This window comes from Diadema setosum, chromosome 14, assembly GCF_964275005.1.
Source record: "Diadema setosum chromosome 14, eeDiaSeto1, whole genome shotgun sequence".
Taxonomy (NCBI): domain Eukaryota; kingdom Metazoa; phylum Echinodermata; class Echinoidea; order Diadematoida; family Diadematidae; genus Diadema; species Diadema setosum.
This window is the reverse complement of record NC_092698.1, coordinates 9,955,473-9,976,287: the sequence shown is the minus strand read 5'-3', so window position 1 is coordinate 9,976,287 and position 20,815 is coordinate 9,955,473. Positions and strand designations below refer to the sequence as shown.

The 20,815-nt window shown below is 37.4% G+C and overlaps 2 protein-coding genes and 1 pseudogene across 2 annotated transcripts in view; all 3 read left to right on the top strand.

Annotated features, from left to right (window-relative positions):
• Nucleotides 1-1,013: 1,013 nt before the first annotated feature.
• LOC140238043 (carbohydrate sulfotransferase 11-like) lies at nt 1,014-2,085 on the top strand. The gene has a single exon (XM_072317968.1). It carries the CDS (start codon nt 1,060-1,062, stop codon nt 2,041-2,043), a length of 984 nt encoding a protein of 327 aa, XP_072174069.1. The 5' UTR covers nt 1,014-1,059; the 3' UTR covers nt 2,044-2,085.
• Nucleotides 2,086-4,347: 2,262 nt separating this feature from the next.
• LOC140237921 (carbohydrate sulfotransferase 11-like) lies at nt 4,348-12,102 on the top strand (annotated as a pseudogene).
• A 4,600-nt stretch (nt 12,103-16,702) lies between these two features.
• Nucleotides 16,703-20,815, top strand: part of LOC140237768 (carbohydrate sulfotransferase 11-like) — a 5,830-nt gene continuing 1,717 nt past the window's right edge. The window contains exons 1-2 of the mRNA XM_072317702.1: nt 16,703-16,775; nt 19,055-19,140. Of these exons, the coding sequence (XP_072173803.1) occupies nt 16,703-16,775; nt 19,055-19,140 (159 nt within the window). The remainder of the gene's footprint in view (nt 16,776-19,054; nt 19,141-20,815) is intronic.

Below are 20,815 nucleotides of genomic sequence, written 5' to 3'. Positions count from 1 at the left end.
CAGCATACTAATTCATTTTTGTCTTATAATCGCCAATAGCAATAGATTGACAATATATATTTTTTTTTCGGTTACAGTTTGTTATTCCGAAGGTTCGTTATTCCGAAGATTCGTTAATCCAAAAATGAATTAAGGTTCATTATTCAGAAGGTTCGATAACCCGAAAATAATGTTCATTATCTTGAAGGTTCGTTAATCCGAACATGAATTTAAAAAAAAAGGTTCATTAGTCTGACGGTTTGTAAATCCGAAAAAGAAATAAGGGTTCGGTTTATCGGAGGTTCGTTAGTACGCACCTTCACTTCATTTTTGGATTAACGAATCTTCGGGATAACGAACTTTCGAAATAAGGAACCTTCTAAATAACGAACTGTAACCATAACAAAATCACACTTCAGTAAGCCATTAATGTATGGAAAATTGAAACATGACAGATTATGAAGAATCAATGATGAAGTAGGTTTTATTGACGTTTTCTACATATAAAAAATTGATATTTTTAAAGAATCGTCGGCATATAGCTAAATTCTCTGTAAGTCAATTCAATGCCTGCATTCATATCGTGGAGGAAATTCATTGTGAGTGAAGAATAATAATTATTATGTTAATGTGGTTGTTCAACACTTTATTCATCACGAGAAAATCAAATATTTCTTTAACGTTATAAAGGCAGACCATCGATACCATGACATTCTGATTATATAAAACTGACTCCCGAGGAGGGCTTTTAATACACGAAAGAGGAACATATGATGTCAATATATTTGATAGTATTTAATATCTGTAAGGATGATGAACATCAGAACCAGAACAATCTGTTTTTACACCGTATCAACGATCTGGATATCTAGGGTTCCTGGTGCATTATTTTCAATGATTATCATGTAGCATGAACTCGAAGACTTATCGTATTTCCACATAAAGTATTCAGGTCTCGGCTGAATCTCTCGCTATCTTATTTCCAATGCACAGGTCATGTCTTTCGACAATTCGTCAAATGGTGTCAAAAGTGGAGTAGGAAACGAATCGACCCCAGCACCAACTATCTTTAATGCGTCTATGGTGTCCAAACAGTCCACCCGTGCTCTGTTGGCGCACTCCAAGCGTCTTCCTTCTTCCGATGTCATGTCAGCTACGGATGTCCCGATGGATTTTATGGAGGAACAGGCAAATATCCAGCGTCGTCGACGGGATCGACTCAACGACGCGTGTCAAACATTCGGCAACGACGTCTACAGCGCGCGTCGTAAGTTGGATACATCGATTATTGTCGATGACAAATACAAGCTCATGTATTGCTTTGTACCGAAGGTCGCCTGCACAAGCTGGAAACGTGTTTTTCTTGTTCTCAAGGGTATCATGAACTACCCAGATGAGCTCCCTCAACCTGTCGTCAACAACAAAGTGGGACCACGTAAGCTAAAATTCATCCGATCATTCAACGTTAGTAAGCATAAAGAAGTCTTACAAAATTACACCAAATTCATAGTTGTGCGTAAACCTTTTCAGCGTATTCTGTCTGCTTTCAAGAACAAACTCTTCGCAGGGTCTACATCATCAAGCGCTGTGAGATTTCAAAAGACATGTGGCGTGCACATTCTCAATACTTATCGCTCAAATAATTCACGTGCTCATAACGGCAAGGTAAAAAGGATGAGAAAGAAGGGCAGAAAAGTTCGTTACGATTTGCAGTTCGAGGAATTTGTGAAGTTTCTGACAAACTCGTCTGAACCGAGTCATCGACGTAACAATCCCCATTGGAAAGAAATCTACAAGACGTGTTGGCCATGCCACATTCAATATGACGTCATCAGTCATTTCGAAACGCTGGAGACGGACGCAAACTACATTCTTCGCCTAATCAAGGCCGATGGCGTTGTGAATTTCCCCTCTGCTAATGGCAGCAGTCCGACACACAGCTCTGATCAAGCCGTCTACGAGACTCACTACTCGCAGGTCTCTCCAGAGGACTTAGGGCGACTTTACGACAGATATCGGCTCGATTTTGAACTCTTTGGCTATGAGAGGCCGAGGTTTGTGTGACTCATGAAACTCTACCACAGAGGATAAGACGCATCTATTTTGCAAGCTACACTGTAATTGGAAAGCATTGGAATCTTCAAAAGCAATCGTAATAATTTGCTTGAACATAATAACATGCATTGCATGCTGCATGCTGGTGACAAAAAAGAAAGAAAGAAAGAAAGAAAGAAAGAAAAGTATTGACGCCGAAGCATAGGCCTAATTAGTATCGCGGATTTTTTACTATTAGAAATGATGTCTGGGTTTTTTTTTTTTTGGTTTTTTTTTTTTGGTTTTTTTTTTTTTTTTTTGGGGGGGGGGGGGGTTTAAGGAATCATGTGGGCGCCTACATGAATGACACTATCTTCATTTTCGAAATTCTTTCCACGTAAGGTTCTGGCTCGATATCCAAGTGCTAAATGTCGCTCTCATACTAAAACGAGTGCAAAGGAATGGCTGTCATTCGGTTGTTGTTGTGCAAGTTTGTCTTCATGGCCGGCAATATGATAATCCTAAAAAAATAAACAGTGTAATGACGGGATTCACATTTTGAGCAATTTCGTATTTAAAGTTGAATGCTTTAGGCACATGTTCTACATACCATGCGGTATTTGTGTCTACATTGTCTCCGAAGTGCGAAACTTGATATTTACAAGGGAGATTTTTTTATTTTCGGATTAACAAGAATGTTTTGTGCTTGTTGAGAATCATAAGGTCCTTTGTATTATGATGCAGGAAAAGGAATACAGATATTCACAACAAACGTATGAAATACATCACAAGGTGCATTATCCCTTAAACTCTTAATTACAATCAGAATATTCTTGAATTCAAGATAAATATCACACCATGTGGGGTTGATAATAACTGGATAGTCATAATTATGATATTGATTAACTCATTTCTTTCTTTTTCAACAAAGTGAAAATACAACCTGTAATTACCGCTTGAAATCTGATTGATTATGTAGAAAAAAATACATTAAAAAAAGAGAAAAGGTTCATTGATATGATAAAATCTTAATGTACTCTATTCGCTGTAACGCACACGCACTCAAGAAAACACCTTTCTATGCAAATAGCAACCAACAACGTGGAAAATGAAAGATCAGTGAACACCATTGATAACATTAATCAAGATGTGCGACACTGATGGTATCAAGTTACCATGGCAATTATAGCAATGCGTGCATAACATTCATGACAAGACTGTTGTACTACATGTATCTAATAGCATCACCCACCACGCTAACGATACATTTATGAAAATCAGCATTTTAGTTACAAACACTCACTCGGTACATGGTGTACTACTTTTTATATCACTTTTATATCTTGATCCAGATGATTATTTTGAACGCACACTTAAAAAAAATTGAAAACACAGATTCGCTACACATAAATCATAGTGTCACAAACATGGGGGCGCTGTGGCATATCGGATAAGACCCTTGACTCCCGATCGGAGGACCCGAGTTCGAATCCCGCCCAGTGCTTACGTCCTTGGACAAGATGTTTTTACCCATCATGTCCCTCTCTACCCACGTGTATAAATTGGTACCTGGCAACTCCAGGGTAACAATAATGGCAATGCCCTCTGGTAGAGCAGTAGCAACACTGAAAAGGCTACCCTTGGTAAATAAGACGTTATTACTATCATTATCATATACCTTTCTACCGCAAGTTATGGTAAGCTAAAGCAAGACAGTCTGTCCTTTATTGCACATTCATCAAATGGCTTTGCAGTGTAGGCCAACAAAACGCACAAATCAGCACATTGTACAGCCAAGCCATATAACTCATTGTTAATAAGATTGCGTGTATTGAATTGAATTTCAGTCATACAACTATGACTGAACCATCATATTATGGAGAACCCTAAATCCATCCATGGAGGACAGAGAGTTCACTATGCATTTGCCTTATTATAGTTATGTCTCTAACCCTGAAGAGGACGCGTGAGTAGTCGAAAATTTGGTGCAAACATTAAAATACGTTTAAGTACATCATCCTTGGCTTCCTCTTATCTCATGTTCGCTTATATATGTACATGTATATGTGTATACATATATATATATATATGTATATATATATATATATATATATATATATATATATATATATATACTGTATGTATATATACATACATACATACATACATACATACATACATATACGTTCTATGTGACCCGCTACAACAAAAAGGATCCGAAAGTGGTTGATTTTCTGAAAATGACATGACATTATTCCCGTACTCTTCCGTTTTAATTTCATAGTAACGTGACTCGGTATTTGGTTGCGGAAATATTGATGATTTTATGAGACCATGTCGAGTGATCTAGGACAAGAAAAAGTTTCAAGAAAACCGCCTTTTAAGTTTTCCTTTGTGGTCAAGGGGAGGTAAGACAGTTTTTAACTCTTGACAACAGAAGATAATAGTTGCCCTTAGCAACCTCCGCGATGTTCATTCAAGCTTAGCGCCAGCGGTCTACGCACGACCAATCTGTAACCAGGATGCCATTCACTGACCAATAAGATCACTCCCTCGTTGCTAGGGGCGGAGTCTCTCTGCGGCGCTAAATCCAAATCGTTTCTGTTCCACTGAAAGTCGGAAAATCATGGCCCAGAAAAATGCCAATTTCTTGCCTCTCTGATCATTTAGCTTCAAAACCTGACTTCAAATTTGATTTTCTGTGCTCACCTGCCATCGACTTTCTGATCTTTTTTTTTTTTTCGTGGCGGGTCATATATACGTATGAATATATATATGTATATATATATATATATATATATATATATATATATATATATATAAAATAAAAGAAATATATGTGTATAAATAAATAAATATATATATATATATATATATATATCATGTGTGTGTGTACGTGTGCATGCATCGCGATTATAATGACTTCACACTAATAACAAATGACAAAACGTAAAGAATTCGCCTTGAAGGATAATATCCTAATTGCAATGCAATTGTACGAAGCAACAATAAATGCCAATCCCTAAACCCAGAGAGAACCATAATAGTCGTCCTATTAAACTGTTTTTGAAAGACGCATAGAGTTAGAGAGAAAAAACACACAGAGAGAAGAATACTATAGAGAGATAGAGAGACAAGAAAGGGAGGTCAAGTGCAGTTGTGCATTGCGCTAAAATAAATGACACGTGTGCGGCACACCCACCACATAATATACACTACCACGACTACACACACGCACACACACATAATCTATACATGTGTACTCCTACCAAGGTAAAAAAGATATGCATGCGCCGTTGGCCATCTGGCTTCCACTTAAACGTCATTCAGCTGCAACTTGTTCGTCGTGTCTAGACCTTTACGTTGTTTTTTGTTTGTTTTGTTGTTGTTGTTGTTTTGCCCACTTTGTCTTCGCGCGATAACGTCATTCTCGGCAACTACGCTCCCCAAACGATATCAGATTAATCGTACAATTGGGACATAGTTTTCTCGTTATGCTAGTGCTCTGCAACAAGTTTGCTTCTTAATTAATATACACGTGTTATTGGAACTACAATGCTGTCACGTCTCGATCGCGGAATATAAACCACAACAAATAATACATCTACGGACCACTGAGTAGGCGTCGACAACAAGTAAAATGACATCTTCGACAGCGAAAAGTCGATCTTTATCGGAATTATTGTGCTGGCGATAGCCTCGATCTTGACGGCTTACGTCGGGGTGTCGACGGACTTTCGCCTGAAGGATTTCATTGCCCCTCGTAAGTAGAGTTTTTGCTCATCGGCTTCGCCATTATTCATATGGACGGGCGGTTATCTAATACGTCGTTCATCATATTTTGTGATAACAGCGATAATGGGCGTGACACGAGTGTCGAGTGACGGTTTTGTAACCCAAGAGTTTGATATTATTGAAGTGATGGTAGGATGAAATGGGATGTATACGCTTTCTTCCCACTGTACAGTGGATCGGTACATTTTGAATCGCCCTATGTTTACATGTTTTCCAGCAAGTGATTCATTTTCATCATTTCGTATATGGTGATGTATAGCAACAGATGCCGGCAGTGGCTCTTCTAGTAGCAAGATAATTTGACTACATTATAACTATAGTGTTCTGAGGTAATTGCAAGGAGATTACCGACAATCTGTGCCAGAATTGTTTGGATTCAGACCATCATGACTGACCTTTGGACAATCCTGTGCTAAATTAAGTTTCGGGTGTCATAATTATTACTTCCACTTCATTATTGGATATGTTATTCGTAAATGACCATTTGTGATTTTTTTTTTTTAATTTCATGTAATCGATGAAATTTGATGCTATCTTTTCATTATCCAAAATCCTTTATAAACTCTCCAAAATCAACAAGAAAATTCAAGTTCTCATCTTAAATGTGTTCTCAAATCAGAAACTTGAGCCAATTATTGTTACCAATAGCTCATATCCAAGGTGTGATAGGTTCATTAATACGAGGCTGGGAGGGTACTTCGGCGAGAGTTCGTTAACTAAAATAGCCGTTTAATTTAAAGTATAGGCGTAGAAATTTTCGCTTTGGGTATTGACTAATACGTAAATGAGTACCCTTGCCATGCACTATGACACTTCATCTTCCGTTCGGCGCCATTTAACACATCTTCCCCATCTCTTTCTCCCACCTCCTTGTAACAGATATTTATAGATTAGCAAAGGGAAATATAATGAAGAAAGACTCTACCATCCCAGCGCCTGCCAAGGTAAGTACACAAGCAGACAATAGAGATAAATTGGTGTAGACTTTCTTTTCATTAAAATCACTGAGCTTGATCCCCCGCTTTGTTTGTGATTGTCACCTAATCCCACGCAATCGTACAATTTCTTGCCTTTGATATGCACAGAGTGATGTTTTCGGTCCGTCATTTCTAGATATCATAAGCTATATCATGTTTTTAATTAGGTTCTCTTCTCTACATTAACTAGCAAACGCTCATGATAAACGAATATGGTTTGATAGAGAGACCGATGTTCTCATAGTTCCAAAATGAATTTGCCTGAATGGAAAAAAAGAGTATTGCGCAGAAATTTATAAGGCTAATGAAGGCATGAGACTGTTTGAGCTTGAGTTGTAAGTACGGAGAAAACTTTACATGTTCCATTTTCAAATAGGCATTCTAGGCTAATGATGAGTACATTATGGATCTGTTTAGGGAAAGAACGTGGTATACATCGCCCCAGAAGAAGCTTCTTCTCTTTCGTTCGGTACCTGTAAAGTCCACCACCTTGTGTATTTTTGTACTGATTGACCGGTCTGTTGGTGCAGTGTGTGTCCAATGCATTTTGAATACTCTCTACTTACGTCAAAGAATGTGGAAAGCTAAAAGACAGCACTCCTTCTAACGGAGTATGATGCGCTGTACCTCTCGCTTGGCATGCTCGGTAGAGGACAATACACAGGACCACACCAGGAAGGAAGTGCGTTCCATATTATATTACATCCGGGTAAAAAGTCCTCCAAATCGAATCGAATACAATGTTGTAATCATAGAAACAGATGACTCTGCGCGCAGATGTCGTTTTACGCGCCGACATAATATATTATCATTCCACTCTATCCAATACTTTACTGATCATCGGAATTCGCATGGCAGTTCAGTAGGAGTAGCAACTTGCTTGGAGTGAGTTTCAATCCTGCCACTAAGGATTTAAACAAATCACCGTATTTGAAGTGGCTTGTTTCTCTCTCTCTCTCTCTCTCTCTCTCTCTCTCTAATTCATGTTATTTAGCATGTTGGACTTTAAAATGTATGACCTGTATGCTAAGACAACGCCAGAAGACATTGCACGCGTCTTTAATTTACGGTCTGAGTTTCCTTCTTGGCTGAAATATCTAGATGAGAGATAATAATTGAGGATTTGGTGTTGACAATTTCTTTCAAACACCATACAGGGTAGTCCTATTCTCTTGCTGTGTTCCACTCCTATTCTGTAGTCATTCATAATTGTCATAATTAATACAACTTCCTGTAATTACAAATTATCCGTATAAGACTTCACAATGAAATGTTTATCAATATGAAAGTACAAAATCAGAAAAACAAGTCAGAAAAACGTGTTTTTTCCATTATCAAACTTTCTGCTTGTGTGGTTTTTTTTTTCGTCCTAACGTTGCTTCTCCGGCTATTGTTACTGAGAGTATTACATGTCATTTCAGATGATTCTAGTGCTTTAGAAAGACTTATTAATGATCAATTAACACTCAATGAACATCTGGAATCTCTTTGCTGTTGTTGTTGTAGTTGTGTTGAAATACGGTGACACCCAGATTTGTTCGATAGTTTTATCAATTTACTTTACACAAACACTCTTCCCTCTAATTCAGCATCAAACGCGTTTATAACTTCAGTGGTTTCCATAGTTGTCTATATTTCATCTAATTATAAACTAAGATAAACTAAGACTAAAACTAAGTCATTTTGAATCGAGTTAACAAAGAAGAATTAGCCCTATTTCACGGATGAACTGCATGAGGAAAGATCTATCAATGAAAAAGAAATCGTGCAAAAAACTTCGCACCCCTTTCCCTGCCCGCCATGTATGACTGCAAAATACAAGAGTTCATAAAACAACTCTACATAAAACTATCCCTCCTTTTAGCTATATACCTACAGGCAAAGAAGCGGCACCTAGGGTGCGAAATGCAAACATGAGATGGCAGTTAGTAGGTACCCTACATAGAACCAATAATTTCCTATCCCACTAACCGCAATTGCTGTACTAGTTTGAGTGTGTGATAAATGCAGACTCATTATGATTATCTTTAATAGGAAAAGAGAGAAAAAAATAAATCAAGCAAACTTATAATGTTATTTTGCGATCTTGCTGTGACATCTACTATAATAACAGGATGTTGGTTGGGAGCGCATTCCGTGCCAAAAAAGTCCTTGGAAAGAATGAGGTTTTTGTACAGTTAGGTCCGTGAAGAAATATTATGGCAAGTTGTCTGCATAGTACTGACTAGTGTTTGTGTAGGGCATGGTTGTCAAAAGATGATCTGTGTTGACAGTTACCTTGTTGCCTTGTCGTTTTGTGATGTCATTGATGAATGAAATGAACAAGATAGGCCCGAAAACTCTTCCTTGTGGTACTCCTGATGAAACATGGGTATACAATAAGGTGAAACACCGTCAATATCAACTATACGTGACCTAATGGTGAGAAAGGATCTGATCCGATCAAGAAAATGAGCTCTAATGCCGTAGTGATTGAGCTTTAGCAGGAGTCGCTCGTGGAGTTCCTGGTCGAACGCTTTCGAGAAGTCCAATGTTTTCGCATCAGCCTGGTCGTTTTGATAAAAAAAGTATGTTAAAACCATGCAAACATTCGTACGCGTATAATCACCATAATCATTTTCTTCTTCTTCTTCTTCGAAAATATGGTCCACCACAAGGTATATAGTCGTACTATTTGACAGGCCTGGTGTGGTATTTTTATGTACAGTATACCATTCAAAAACATTTCTACATTGTGCTGCTAAATAAAAACCCAACAATTCTCATCTATTAACGAGGCAAGGTGCTCTGAACCTCCTGCTTGAAGAGGTTTGCAGATCAGGTGGCGGTGTCTAGTTCTTCTGGCAGGGTGTTCCATAACCTGATAGCATGTGGGAAGAAGGATCTCTGATAGTTAAAGTCCATGTAAAAGTTGTCTGGAATTGCCGGATGTGTGTAGATGGCTTCTTAAAAAAGAAGATTCTGCCCCAAATTGCATGGTTGTGACATTTATTGTTCCCTCATTGTTTTCTTGACTGGTTCATTGTCAAGTTAACCGCAGGCCACCTTGTTTGCGTGGACAAGTGGCTGTACAGTCTTGTGCATACAGATTGGTTAAAAATGCATACTACCATTCGCCTACACGCAGCAAAGAGGAATAGATGCAATCTCTGGCATCCTGATTCTTTCAAACCTTATCATTGTTATTACTGCTCTTTCATACATGAATGATCTTCAATTGCCGATTAAATGACCATTCGACCAGCAAAAATAAGAGCTGTACATACTCTAGGGGCTCGTCATTTCATTTGTGGCCCTTTTTTTAATACGTCATGCATGGTCCATCCTGGTGATGGTGAAGAGGAGAGATAGAGGAGAGGGGATAAAACCCTCATTTGGATTTCATCAATATTTCAACTGTTCGGTTGCACACTTTGTTCCCTTTAAAGGTCCTGTTTACCTTCGGGAGCAATGATTTAAAGAATGTTCAAGATATCACAGTTGATGCATATGTGTAGGTCTGTTGTATCGCAAAACATCCTACCATATATATTATATTATATATATATATATATATATATATATATATATATATATATATATATATATGTATATATATACATATATATATACATGTATATATATATATATATATATAATATGATATGTATGGTAGGATGTTTTGCGATGTATATATATATATACATGTATATATATATGTATATATATATATATATATATTTTTTTTTTTTGCAATAAAGCCTTAAATATATGGAGATATCAGTATTTTTCTCATTAAACCGTAATTGTAGACGGTTTGGTCTGGAAACATTTTTATTATAACTAATGTTCACATTGTGTGTATTTAAAAATACTTAACATCGATTATATGGATTCAAATTTTTACAGTGGTTGATTCTATCCCTACTTAAATTTTAGAAATATTTTGAAGCATTAATGCTGGGTTTTCTTCTTCAAAATAAAATGGTAAATTATGCCTTTAAAATGTAGGCCTACATGTTGTGTTGTACCAATATTCAAATACGTACAATCGCTATGTCTCAAAATGTGAAGATAATTGCGAAAATAAGTCATCTTTTCAACTCAGGTGCCAGGGGACTGGTATCTTTATAAATATTTATGGGAAAGAACAACAGCAATATCATCCCCAGACAAGAGAAAACGACAAACATGGAAGGCATACACAATGTTATTTTTTACTGTATCTTTATAAAGACCTGTACAGATTGTAAAGTCAAAATGCAATGTCTATTCACACGTCCCTTTACAGGTTGCATCTACGTTAAATAGGATCCACAGCACCAGTCTCATCACGTCAGGATCACCTGTGGACTTTGTCAGCCCTAACTTGCCTAACGTCTCATTCCAATCTACGAGAGCCGCTGTGTCCATAATGCCACCGACCAATGCCCAAAGAGACTTCATGGCGGAACAGGCAAATATCCATCGCCGTCGACGGGATCGACTCAAAGACGCGTGTCAGACATTCGGTAACGACATCGACAGCGGAGGTCCTAATCTGGGTACGTCGATCATTGTGGATGACAAATACAAGCTTATGTACTGCTACGTACCGAAGGTCGCCTGCACAAGCTGGAAGCGTGTTTTTCTCGTTCTCAAGGGTATCATGAAATATCTAGATGAGCTTCCACAGCCTGTCGTCAACAACAAAGTGGGACCACGTAAACTTAAATTCATCCGATCCTTTAACGTTAGTAAGCATAAAGAAATCTTGCAAAATTATACGAAATTTTTGGTTGTACGCCAGCCTTTCCAACGCCTCCTCTCTGCGTACAATAATAAACTCTACGCAGGGTCTACGTCACCGAGTGCCTTGCCATTCCAGAAGACCGATGGGGTTCATATTCTCGATACGTACCGCTTAAATAATTCTCACCTGTATGACGCCAAGACGAAAAGAATTAAATTACAGAACCGAATAATTGATTACAATTTGCAGTTCGAAGAATTTGTGAGGTTTCTGACAAACTCGTCTGAACCGAGTCATCGACGTAACAATCCCCACTGGAAAGAAATCTACAAGACGTGTTGGCCATGCCACATTCAATATGACGTCATCAGTCATTTCGAAACGCTGGAGACGGACGCGAACTACATTCTTCGCCTAATCAAGGCCGATGGCGTTGTGCATTTTCCCTCTGCTAATGGCAGCAGTCCGACACACAGCTCTGATCAAGCCATCTACAAGACTCACTTCTCACAGGTCTCACCAGAGGTTTTACGGCGACTCTATGAGAGATATCGACCTGATTTTGAACTCTTCGGATATGTGAAGCCAAGTTTTGAGGAAACATAAGACTCATATATTCTGTGTAATTGCAAATGGACATATTTTTGTTTAATTATTCTCCATGGCATTATATCTGCCAGCGGACATGCTTCTTTCTGCTTCTTCTTACTGATGGAACGGTATCACTTTGTTTCCATGTCAAAGAAAACGTTTCATTAAGAGAAGCACAACAACAGACGAATGATGAACAAGATTCCGCGACTGATTAGGGGTACTTCCTAATGTTGATGTTGACGAAGTTATCGAAGACTTATAACGCCTTGTCTCATCTATTTAAAAAAAAAAATCCGGCCGGGGACTTGTCTCCTAATCAAACCATTGCCTAACATGCGGATATACGTATACGAATATTTATATATGAACATATTATGTCACCCTTTAATGCATATCACATTATGATAAAACACGCATAAAAATTTCTTTAAAAAAAATCTGTGATGTAATCGTGCAGTGTATCCTTCGTTGTTCTTGCCTTACAACAAAAAGAGAAACGTTAAAGTTCCACTCAAGACAAGATAGATTTTTTTAATGACGCACAGAGATTCGCAGTTGTCCTACGGAAATAAAACACGGAAAATCTTCTCCACATAAAACTTCAAGCACTGTGGAATGAATTACCTTCTTCAGCAATTTGTTAGCATTCGAGTGAAAGCAAACATTTATATATATGTAGAACATTATTGGAGTGTTTGCGTGACATTTAGACAAACCGGGACAATGATTGATGAAGGTATATTTACAGTAGCAATTCTTGACTTCTGTGGGATTAAATTATTGACATTTGCTCGAGGTGTCATGTTGGAGAGGGATAGTAGAGTGACTAAGAATAAATGAAAAGAGAGGCATACAAGTAGTCTACATCCATACCGTATATAAAGTGATGATGTGGTGAAATACGACGCCATTTAGACCATGTCTAGAACGTAGAATGTTGCATTTCCAAAAGAAGTTTAGATTTAGCCCGTAGTCAAAATGCTTGTGTATTCGCGTCGTAGCAGTACAGGCCTATATCACAGGCCTTGATAGGGTCAAGGAATTGGTTTCTTTTGTGTTTTTATATTTGTCTTTTTGTTTTATCATGACGTGTCGATACCTGTTCATAATCATGGGGCACTATAGCGCCACCCGGCCGGGTACATGAACGTGTGTGATTTGTGTGCAGTGTGTGTGTGTGTGTGTGTGTGTGTGTGTGTGCGTGTGTGTGTGTGTGTGTGTGTGTGTCAGTATGTGTGTGTGTCTGTATATGCGTATGTATGTTTTAAAGCTAAACTATCAATATGCCGCGTGTCTACGCATTATTTTACAGAATTACGTTTGCATCCCATTCCACTTGATGAATACTTTCTACTCCGAGTTAAAGGGATGGTAAAGTTTTGATTGTGGTCATAATAAAAGGTGGGTCCCACCTTTTATTAGGACCAATTTGTTTTTGGATATCTCCGCCATTTAAAAATGGATTTTCATTATAAAAATATAAACTTTGAATTCCTCTAAGAATTGTATGATCTTTCATATTTCATCAGTGGTTTGATGAATATCAGTTTTGAAATGGCTGAGATAATCCGAAAACAAAGTGGTCCTAATAAAAGGTGGGTCCCACCTTTTATTCGGACCACAACCAAAACTATACAATCCCTTTAGCATACAGTCTTATATGTCATTAAGTTCAATTCAATTCAGTTGACGAAAGCATGAAACAAAATGCAAAGAATACATTGCACATATCATTTTTTTAAAATCAATTTGTAAGAAATACATAGTACAGTGTGGATCATAGTGTACGCCAATATGATGAAATAATCTTCAACTTATAGTCAAATACCCAAGAGGAGCAATTGCATACTTTGCAAGGTTGACAGAAAAGTAAGTATAATGATGGCAAAGAATGGTCCACTGAAAACAAAGCTTGTAAAACGTTGATCATTCAATACCTAATAGGCTTAGTGTAACTACGTATCATCCAAAATCTATTCATATTCAGCTAAAATATAGGCTGATAAATGTAATGCAGGTAATAAGGACAACATCAATTTAAAAGGTAGCTCTAACAGTACGAGAAGATACAAAATACTAATATGACAAAGCTAACAGTGTTACAACCTACAAACACTATTAATTGAAATGCGTGTACCAGGAAAATTAAGTGACAAAACACACAATAATATGATATACAAGCACACAGACGCACGCGCTTGCCCACACTCATGTAATATTCGTGTTCGTATTCCACCCAATTTTATTTTAATCCAACGGAGTGAAACAATATTCAAGCAATACACATGCATACATGTAAAAGACTCGACATCGTATAAGGGAGAGAGCACAATGACATTATTAAAAATCAAAGTACAGGAAGAGAGGACAAGAGAAAGGAGAAGGAGCAGAGAAGAATGTAGAGAGGTCTGTTACAGTATATCACGTCGCTCAGTCGGTAGCGTACAGTCGGGGAAAACACAGATGCTATTACATGATTAGTTAATTATCCAGAGTTGTTTGTTGAGTGTAAATGTTGAGAGGTAATGTCACTACATGGGCAGACATGCGGTACTTGCTATTATCTTAATCGCTTTCATGAAAGCTTCTCATGTAGGTTACATACATTGATGAGATAGTCTCTTGTTCAACGTTGGCCCACTTTGCCGCGCTGGGCTAGATCCGGAATCCTAAACGGTCCTAATGAAAACTCACTGACACAATGAACTCAATATTGGCGTATACCTGTAACATAATTATACAGGTACTGTTTTTGTGTAACTCTTTGTTGAATTGTAATCACATCTCATCAATACTTTTCCATTTCATTCTTTCCCTCTATTTCCTTTCCTTCTTTCTTTTAATGGCGTATATACAAAGGCCACTGGCTTCAACTGAATATTTTCAACAGAATACAATGATATAGATCTTTCATTACAGACAATACAAACGCCAACCATCGCACTTCTTGACCTCGCAAAATGGCAACCTAAGTCCCTAAGTGCACTCGAGTGATTGTTTGAGTGATCAACGCTGCAGTGGTGAATATTCAACAGCAGTAAGCCACTTGTAACCCACGTATCAGTGGATGCACACAGAAGGAAAAACGGTAGTGTTCCTTCTGCTGTGCATCAGAATCATCGAGGCTTTTGAATGGGCGTCACTGCCTGCTTTCGAAGCAAATGCTGCTCACGAAGGGCTAGCTGCTGCTGCTGCTACCTACCAGTATTGCTGTTGATCATATTACTTCTGAAATGTGCTGCATAAATTATCTGTCCACGACGTCATTACTTTTACTTCCTCAAGCTGTTGCATCGCAGGATAATCCTAATTACGCAGTTTCTCATGAGAGGGAATTATCGACAGTTACTATACATTATCGGGGCTAGGACTATAAGGAATTATGACTGGTATGTAACATGCAAGTCCTATCATTTCGATAAAAATCAATATCTAGGATTGATTTAATCAATAGCGATTACCAATTATACAGCTTTTGCAGTGCTATAGTATAACTGATGTGTGTCATTAAATCAGCAAAAATAAAAAATAAAAAAATTGTACAGTGGAGAATATAAGTTTACTGAACATCCAACGGGGGAAAACAATTTCTTTCGTTGACGTTGATAACCTTACTGATAGTGGTTTTTGTATCGCCTGTGATAAATCAAATCATATTGATAAAAAATGTTAGCATGGTAAGAATGAAAATGACAACTTTAAGAGCCATACAACGAGTTTTTTTTTTTTATGACGTTTGTTATCTGAAGTATTTTCCCATTGGTCTTTGAAAAGAAACTCTTACTTGTCCCACCCACTCATCAAACAAGAGAGCATAGTAACCATGGTAACAGACAATGAAGCACTCAAGGTTGATATGATAAACTATTTAATCTGTTCGTGCCATGTGTTTATGTGAGTTCTGTCTTTTGTCAATGTTTTGATGTAAAAAATGTTAACCTTGTCTAATATCTAGATTATGAATTATGCATCATTCATATTGCTATTATGTGAAGACGTATAAATGTAAAGAAAAATGGGTATTGGTTTGTAATAAATTATATTGCTGTGTGGAATATAGGAATCATCCAGATGGAAGCGAGAATAAAGCATGCGCATGCAGCATGTCTAAACAGATTCCTTCACACACCCTCCGATTGTTGACTTGTGCTGCAAGAACCGTGGCGTCACTAGCAGTGGATTAATGTCTGTAATGAGATTAATATTTCCAAAACGAACATATTTGTTGGTTTTTTTTTTTGTTGTTTTTTTCAGAGCCAACCCATTTGGCCAGTAGCATCGGAATTAACAACCTCAATATTAACGAATAGTAATTGAAGGCTGTTCTTTTTCTTTATTTCCAGAATTCCACAGGTGCCGAGCGGTTCGTTTGTGATGAGGGCTGCTCACAGTGGATCTGCTTTGGCTTGTCTCGGTCACAATTCAAGAAAGGAGGAGATCAGTGGCGACGTGGTCGTCGTTCTGGAAAGCTTCTCTTTTCACTCCTCACCGACCCATCCCACGATTGATCTCGTCCATGGCGTTGACGGAAAATCTGGGCGGGTGCCATCCGTCGTCGCCGATCATAACGGAAGGAAAAATCCAGAAGATCCTCCTCTCCTCGACCGTCGTCATGATCATGATGATCACAATCTATCTTGTCCACAGCAATCCACAACAGAGCCTTACCAAGACCATGCTCTCAGGTTTGTATATAGGGAATTGCGTGATGGCAGCTAAATTCCTATCCCGCAGTATCATACCTGCAACAAGTAGGCCTAACAGCAGAGGTCACTGGTACAGAACTATGTCTAACGACAGTTAGTTCCTTGTAGTTGGAGTTGTTGTTAACATGCAGGCCCAGCTCTCCCTCCCCCTCTCTCTCTCTTCTCTCTTTCTCTCTCTCTCTCTTTCTCTCTCTCTCTCTCTCTCTATTATACATATCTTGCATAACACATACACACACTTTTTGGTTTTCAGCGATCTTCATTTTGATTTCTGTAATTTCACATATCAAAAACATTCTTCTTGAATGTATAAACAATAAAAATCAGCAATATTTTGATTAAACAGATAAACAATCGGTGCGTGACCTGAAATACAACTTACATTCAAACACATAGACTTGTATCTGCCAAAACAAAAACGAAAGGATACCCCTCCTACCTGTCCTTTACCCACCACCCCCCCCCCCCCATTCTCCATGAAGTACCATGGTCCCCGCTCACATCTTAATCTCTGTACTTCAATAAAGTATTTTTAATCAATCAATTCACATATATATTCATATCTTGTTATGATATACATCATCTCAAAGGATTGACATTGGCAGTAAGAGAATGTAGCAGAAAAAAAAAAAAGGAGAGAGAAAGAAAAAAAAAAGAATAATACGCGTTAACAGCAAGCTCCTAAGAGAAGTAGAATATATACTCAAAATTATTTTGACCATCCTTTATTTTCAAATCATACAAAAATTTCTGCAAATTATTAGTAAAGAAATAAGACTTTCCCGTAAATCTGCATCTCTTAATTATATTTTTGCCCTAAAATCTTCAATTCTAACGTAACCACATCCATATACTGAAATTAACAATTATCCTCTCATTCTTAAAATCATGAATTGGTAATATCACACACACACACACACACACACACACACACACGTACACACTTTTATCTATAGTGAAATGTAGATAGAAAGGTATGTAGAGAGATATACAATACTCGACATTAAGTGGTGCTCAAGCTACCAAGAATATATGTTGGGCAAGCAAAAATTGTGCGTGTGTTTTGTTTGTTTTTCTTAGCCAGAATAGGGTACAAATAACACGCGGCTCATTGCTTCATAACTGAACGCATTTCAGCTAGTTGCCGTGGTCAGGGTTGCAAGATGTCTTGATGGCTGAGCTTAGTCTATCACCTGAGTATTTTTTTTCTTTTCAGGAAAGCCAAATTTTTGTACCGAATCATATAATTAGGATGACTAGTATGTTGAATATGATATTTCATGAAAATGCGTCATGAAAAAATTATGCTTATTCTTTTATTTTGTTACTTTGTTTCATTTCCATCTGAGAAGATGGCTGGATAGCCCATATCCAGCTGTAATAGCTGATCTTCCATGCAATTCCATGCCTTAATTCAATATCCACTTCGTTCGACTTAGCAAAGTTAGTCACAGTATGTGTTATTCATAGCCCTTATCATATCCGCCAGTTTTATTATCGTGATTTATACATTTTTAATGTTTTCTTAAACTATTTCATTTCTTCATTTTTTTTCTTTCTTCTTAGTCACATACATTACTTGGTATTTGAAGCACTTAATCATACCTGCTATAATTGTGACATGATTATCATAGTTTATTTGTATCATTTCAATGTTTCATCACATGACTTTGTTTATTCACGTTTTTTTTATTATTATTTACTTTTCAAACCAAAGAAATTTAAAGGAAAAAAAAGTATATTTCATATAGGTTGAAAGAAAAATAATTCATCAAACAACTGCGTTTAAACCTGCGGTCACTATCTATAAAATTCTTCACGTTGGCATTTTGACATCAATGGGCTGTTCTGTCCCTTTTGAAATTCTGTCAGCTTCTGTCTCATTTTTTTTTCTTACAGACCTTTTTCTTCGTTATGCAGTGCTCGTGTTCATCCTATATGCACTGACTAATTTTTCTCATAGTCCAGTGATTACTCAGTTATAATTGCACTCACACGAAAAGTGTAAATCTGGAAAACGGAATGCTTAGTAAACATTGTAAGCATGAAACCAGCAAACAAATGGAAACAGGTGGAAATCAAATTTCACTCTTACACAGTGTTTACCAAGTTTCTGTTTTGTCGAATGAAGCAACACTCATGAATGTAGAACATTTTGTAGTATGACCTCTGCCGAGATGAAATCAAGCATTTAGTGCATCATACACGTAATGTGTCTGTTAATATCATGATACAATAATATATATTTTTTCAAGCAGACTCTGAACATCAAGATTTTATCAAAAGTGGCAGAACTTACTCTCAGACAACAGACAAGGCAGATGGCGCTGACAATCTATCGTATGTGTAATACCATTTATAATGTTTCTTTTACTGCTTCTATATGTTCTCTCTGAATGTTTTCCATGATAAATCTTCCTATTCAATTCAATTCAAATCTATTCCATTTTTAGATTTTAGATTTTTTATATTGTCATGAATATGCATTTGTATAAAGTGGGTGTGGCCTATTAGGACCACGTTGAAAAAAAAAAAAAAAACATGGATAGAGACTGGGACATGCCGTTTGAGGCGAGGGAAGATTAAAGTTTCCATTACTTTAAGTTTTGATATTATTGGCGGTGGTGATTTGTTCTGTTGTCAGAATGTGTGGACATGTGTGACATCCATTAACATGACACATGTAAATGTATCATTAGCATTTGGCACTGTTCTGTGAATGGATTGGGTGTTATTGTGGAACAAGACACTAATTAAATATGCAATAGCATAGTTTCACGCATTTGCACTAACAATAATGCGTGTCAGTAGATTAAGGGAGAATCCATTTCATTTGTTTTAACAAATCATCAACGACCTCACACATGAGACATAAATGAAATTATTGATAATTGACAACTATATCGAAAGCCCCATCTCACGAGTGACGGATATTGCTTATAATGCTTGTACGTGTAGGTCATAAACATTATTTACTGTAGAAAATAGATTGTGAAGACAAAATTCCTTTCTCACGTACATATGGAAATCTAGAAAGATGATTGTAGACATAACGATCATTTTTTTTTTTTTTGCAATGATACTGTCATATCATCTTTTTTTTTTTTTTGCATACGTGATTATATGTGCAACATAATGGAAACAAAATATTTTTAACTCATAACTTTCCTGTATTTTGACATAATTTCTGTGAAACTCTACTCTCTTTTATTAATGTGAGGTAAAGAGGGGGGGGGGATGAGTTACTCACAGTGGCGTATCTAGGGGGGGGGGGGGGCAAGGGGGCACGTGCCCCGGCGCCACTCCTTGGGGGCGCAAAAAAAAAACGAAAAAAAAAAACGAAGAAGAAGAAGAAAAAAAAGGAAAAAACGAAGAAGAAGAAGAAAAAAAGAAAAGAAGAAGAAAAAGAAGAAGAAAGAAGAAAAAAAAAACTCGCTCGCGTTTTTTTTTTTTTTAAGACGGCACAGATTGGGGCATGGCGCGTGTTAAACCTATGGAAAAACGTTGGGTTAGGGTTTTTGGTTAGGGTTAAGGTTAGGGTTAGGGTTGGGGTTAGGGTTAGGGTTAGGGTTAGGGTTTGATGGTTAGGGTTAGGATTAGGATTAGGGTTAGGTTTAGGGATAGGGTCCCCAATAGATTTTTAGGGTCCCCAATCTGCGCCGTCATAAAAAAAAAAACACGCCGCCCGGAAGGGAGAGGGAGAATGGTGGGGGGGGGGGGGGCAGAAAACAAATCAAACAACATAAAACAAAATATGATGATGACGCGGACAAAATTACAATGTTTATTGTGTTCACACAAAAATTCCATGTTCTGTGAGCTGAAATACAAAATTTTCGGCTCGCTCGCTGCGCTCGCTCGCCAAAATTTATATTAAAAAAGAAGGTAAGAACAAAACGCGATGATGACAAAATGAACAATGTCTATTGTGTGCACACATGTCATTTTATATTTAGCAGGCAAAATGTTTCACGGAGCAGCGGCTGCAATTTCATTCGTTCTGAAGCGATCGCCAATTG

What these genes read in the sequence shown, in the direction of transcription:
- LOC140238043 (XM_072317968.1), top strand. Translation starts at nt 1,060, where the DNA reads ATGGTGTCCAAACAGTCCACCCGTGCTCTGTTGGCGCACTCCAAGCGT.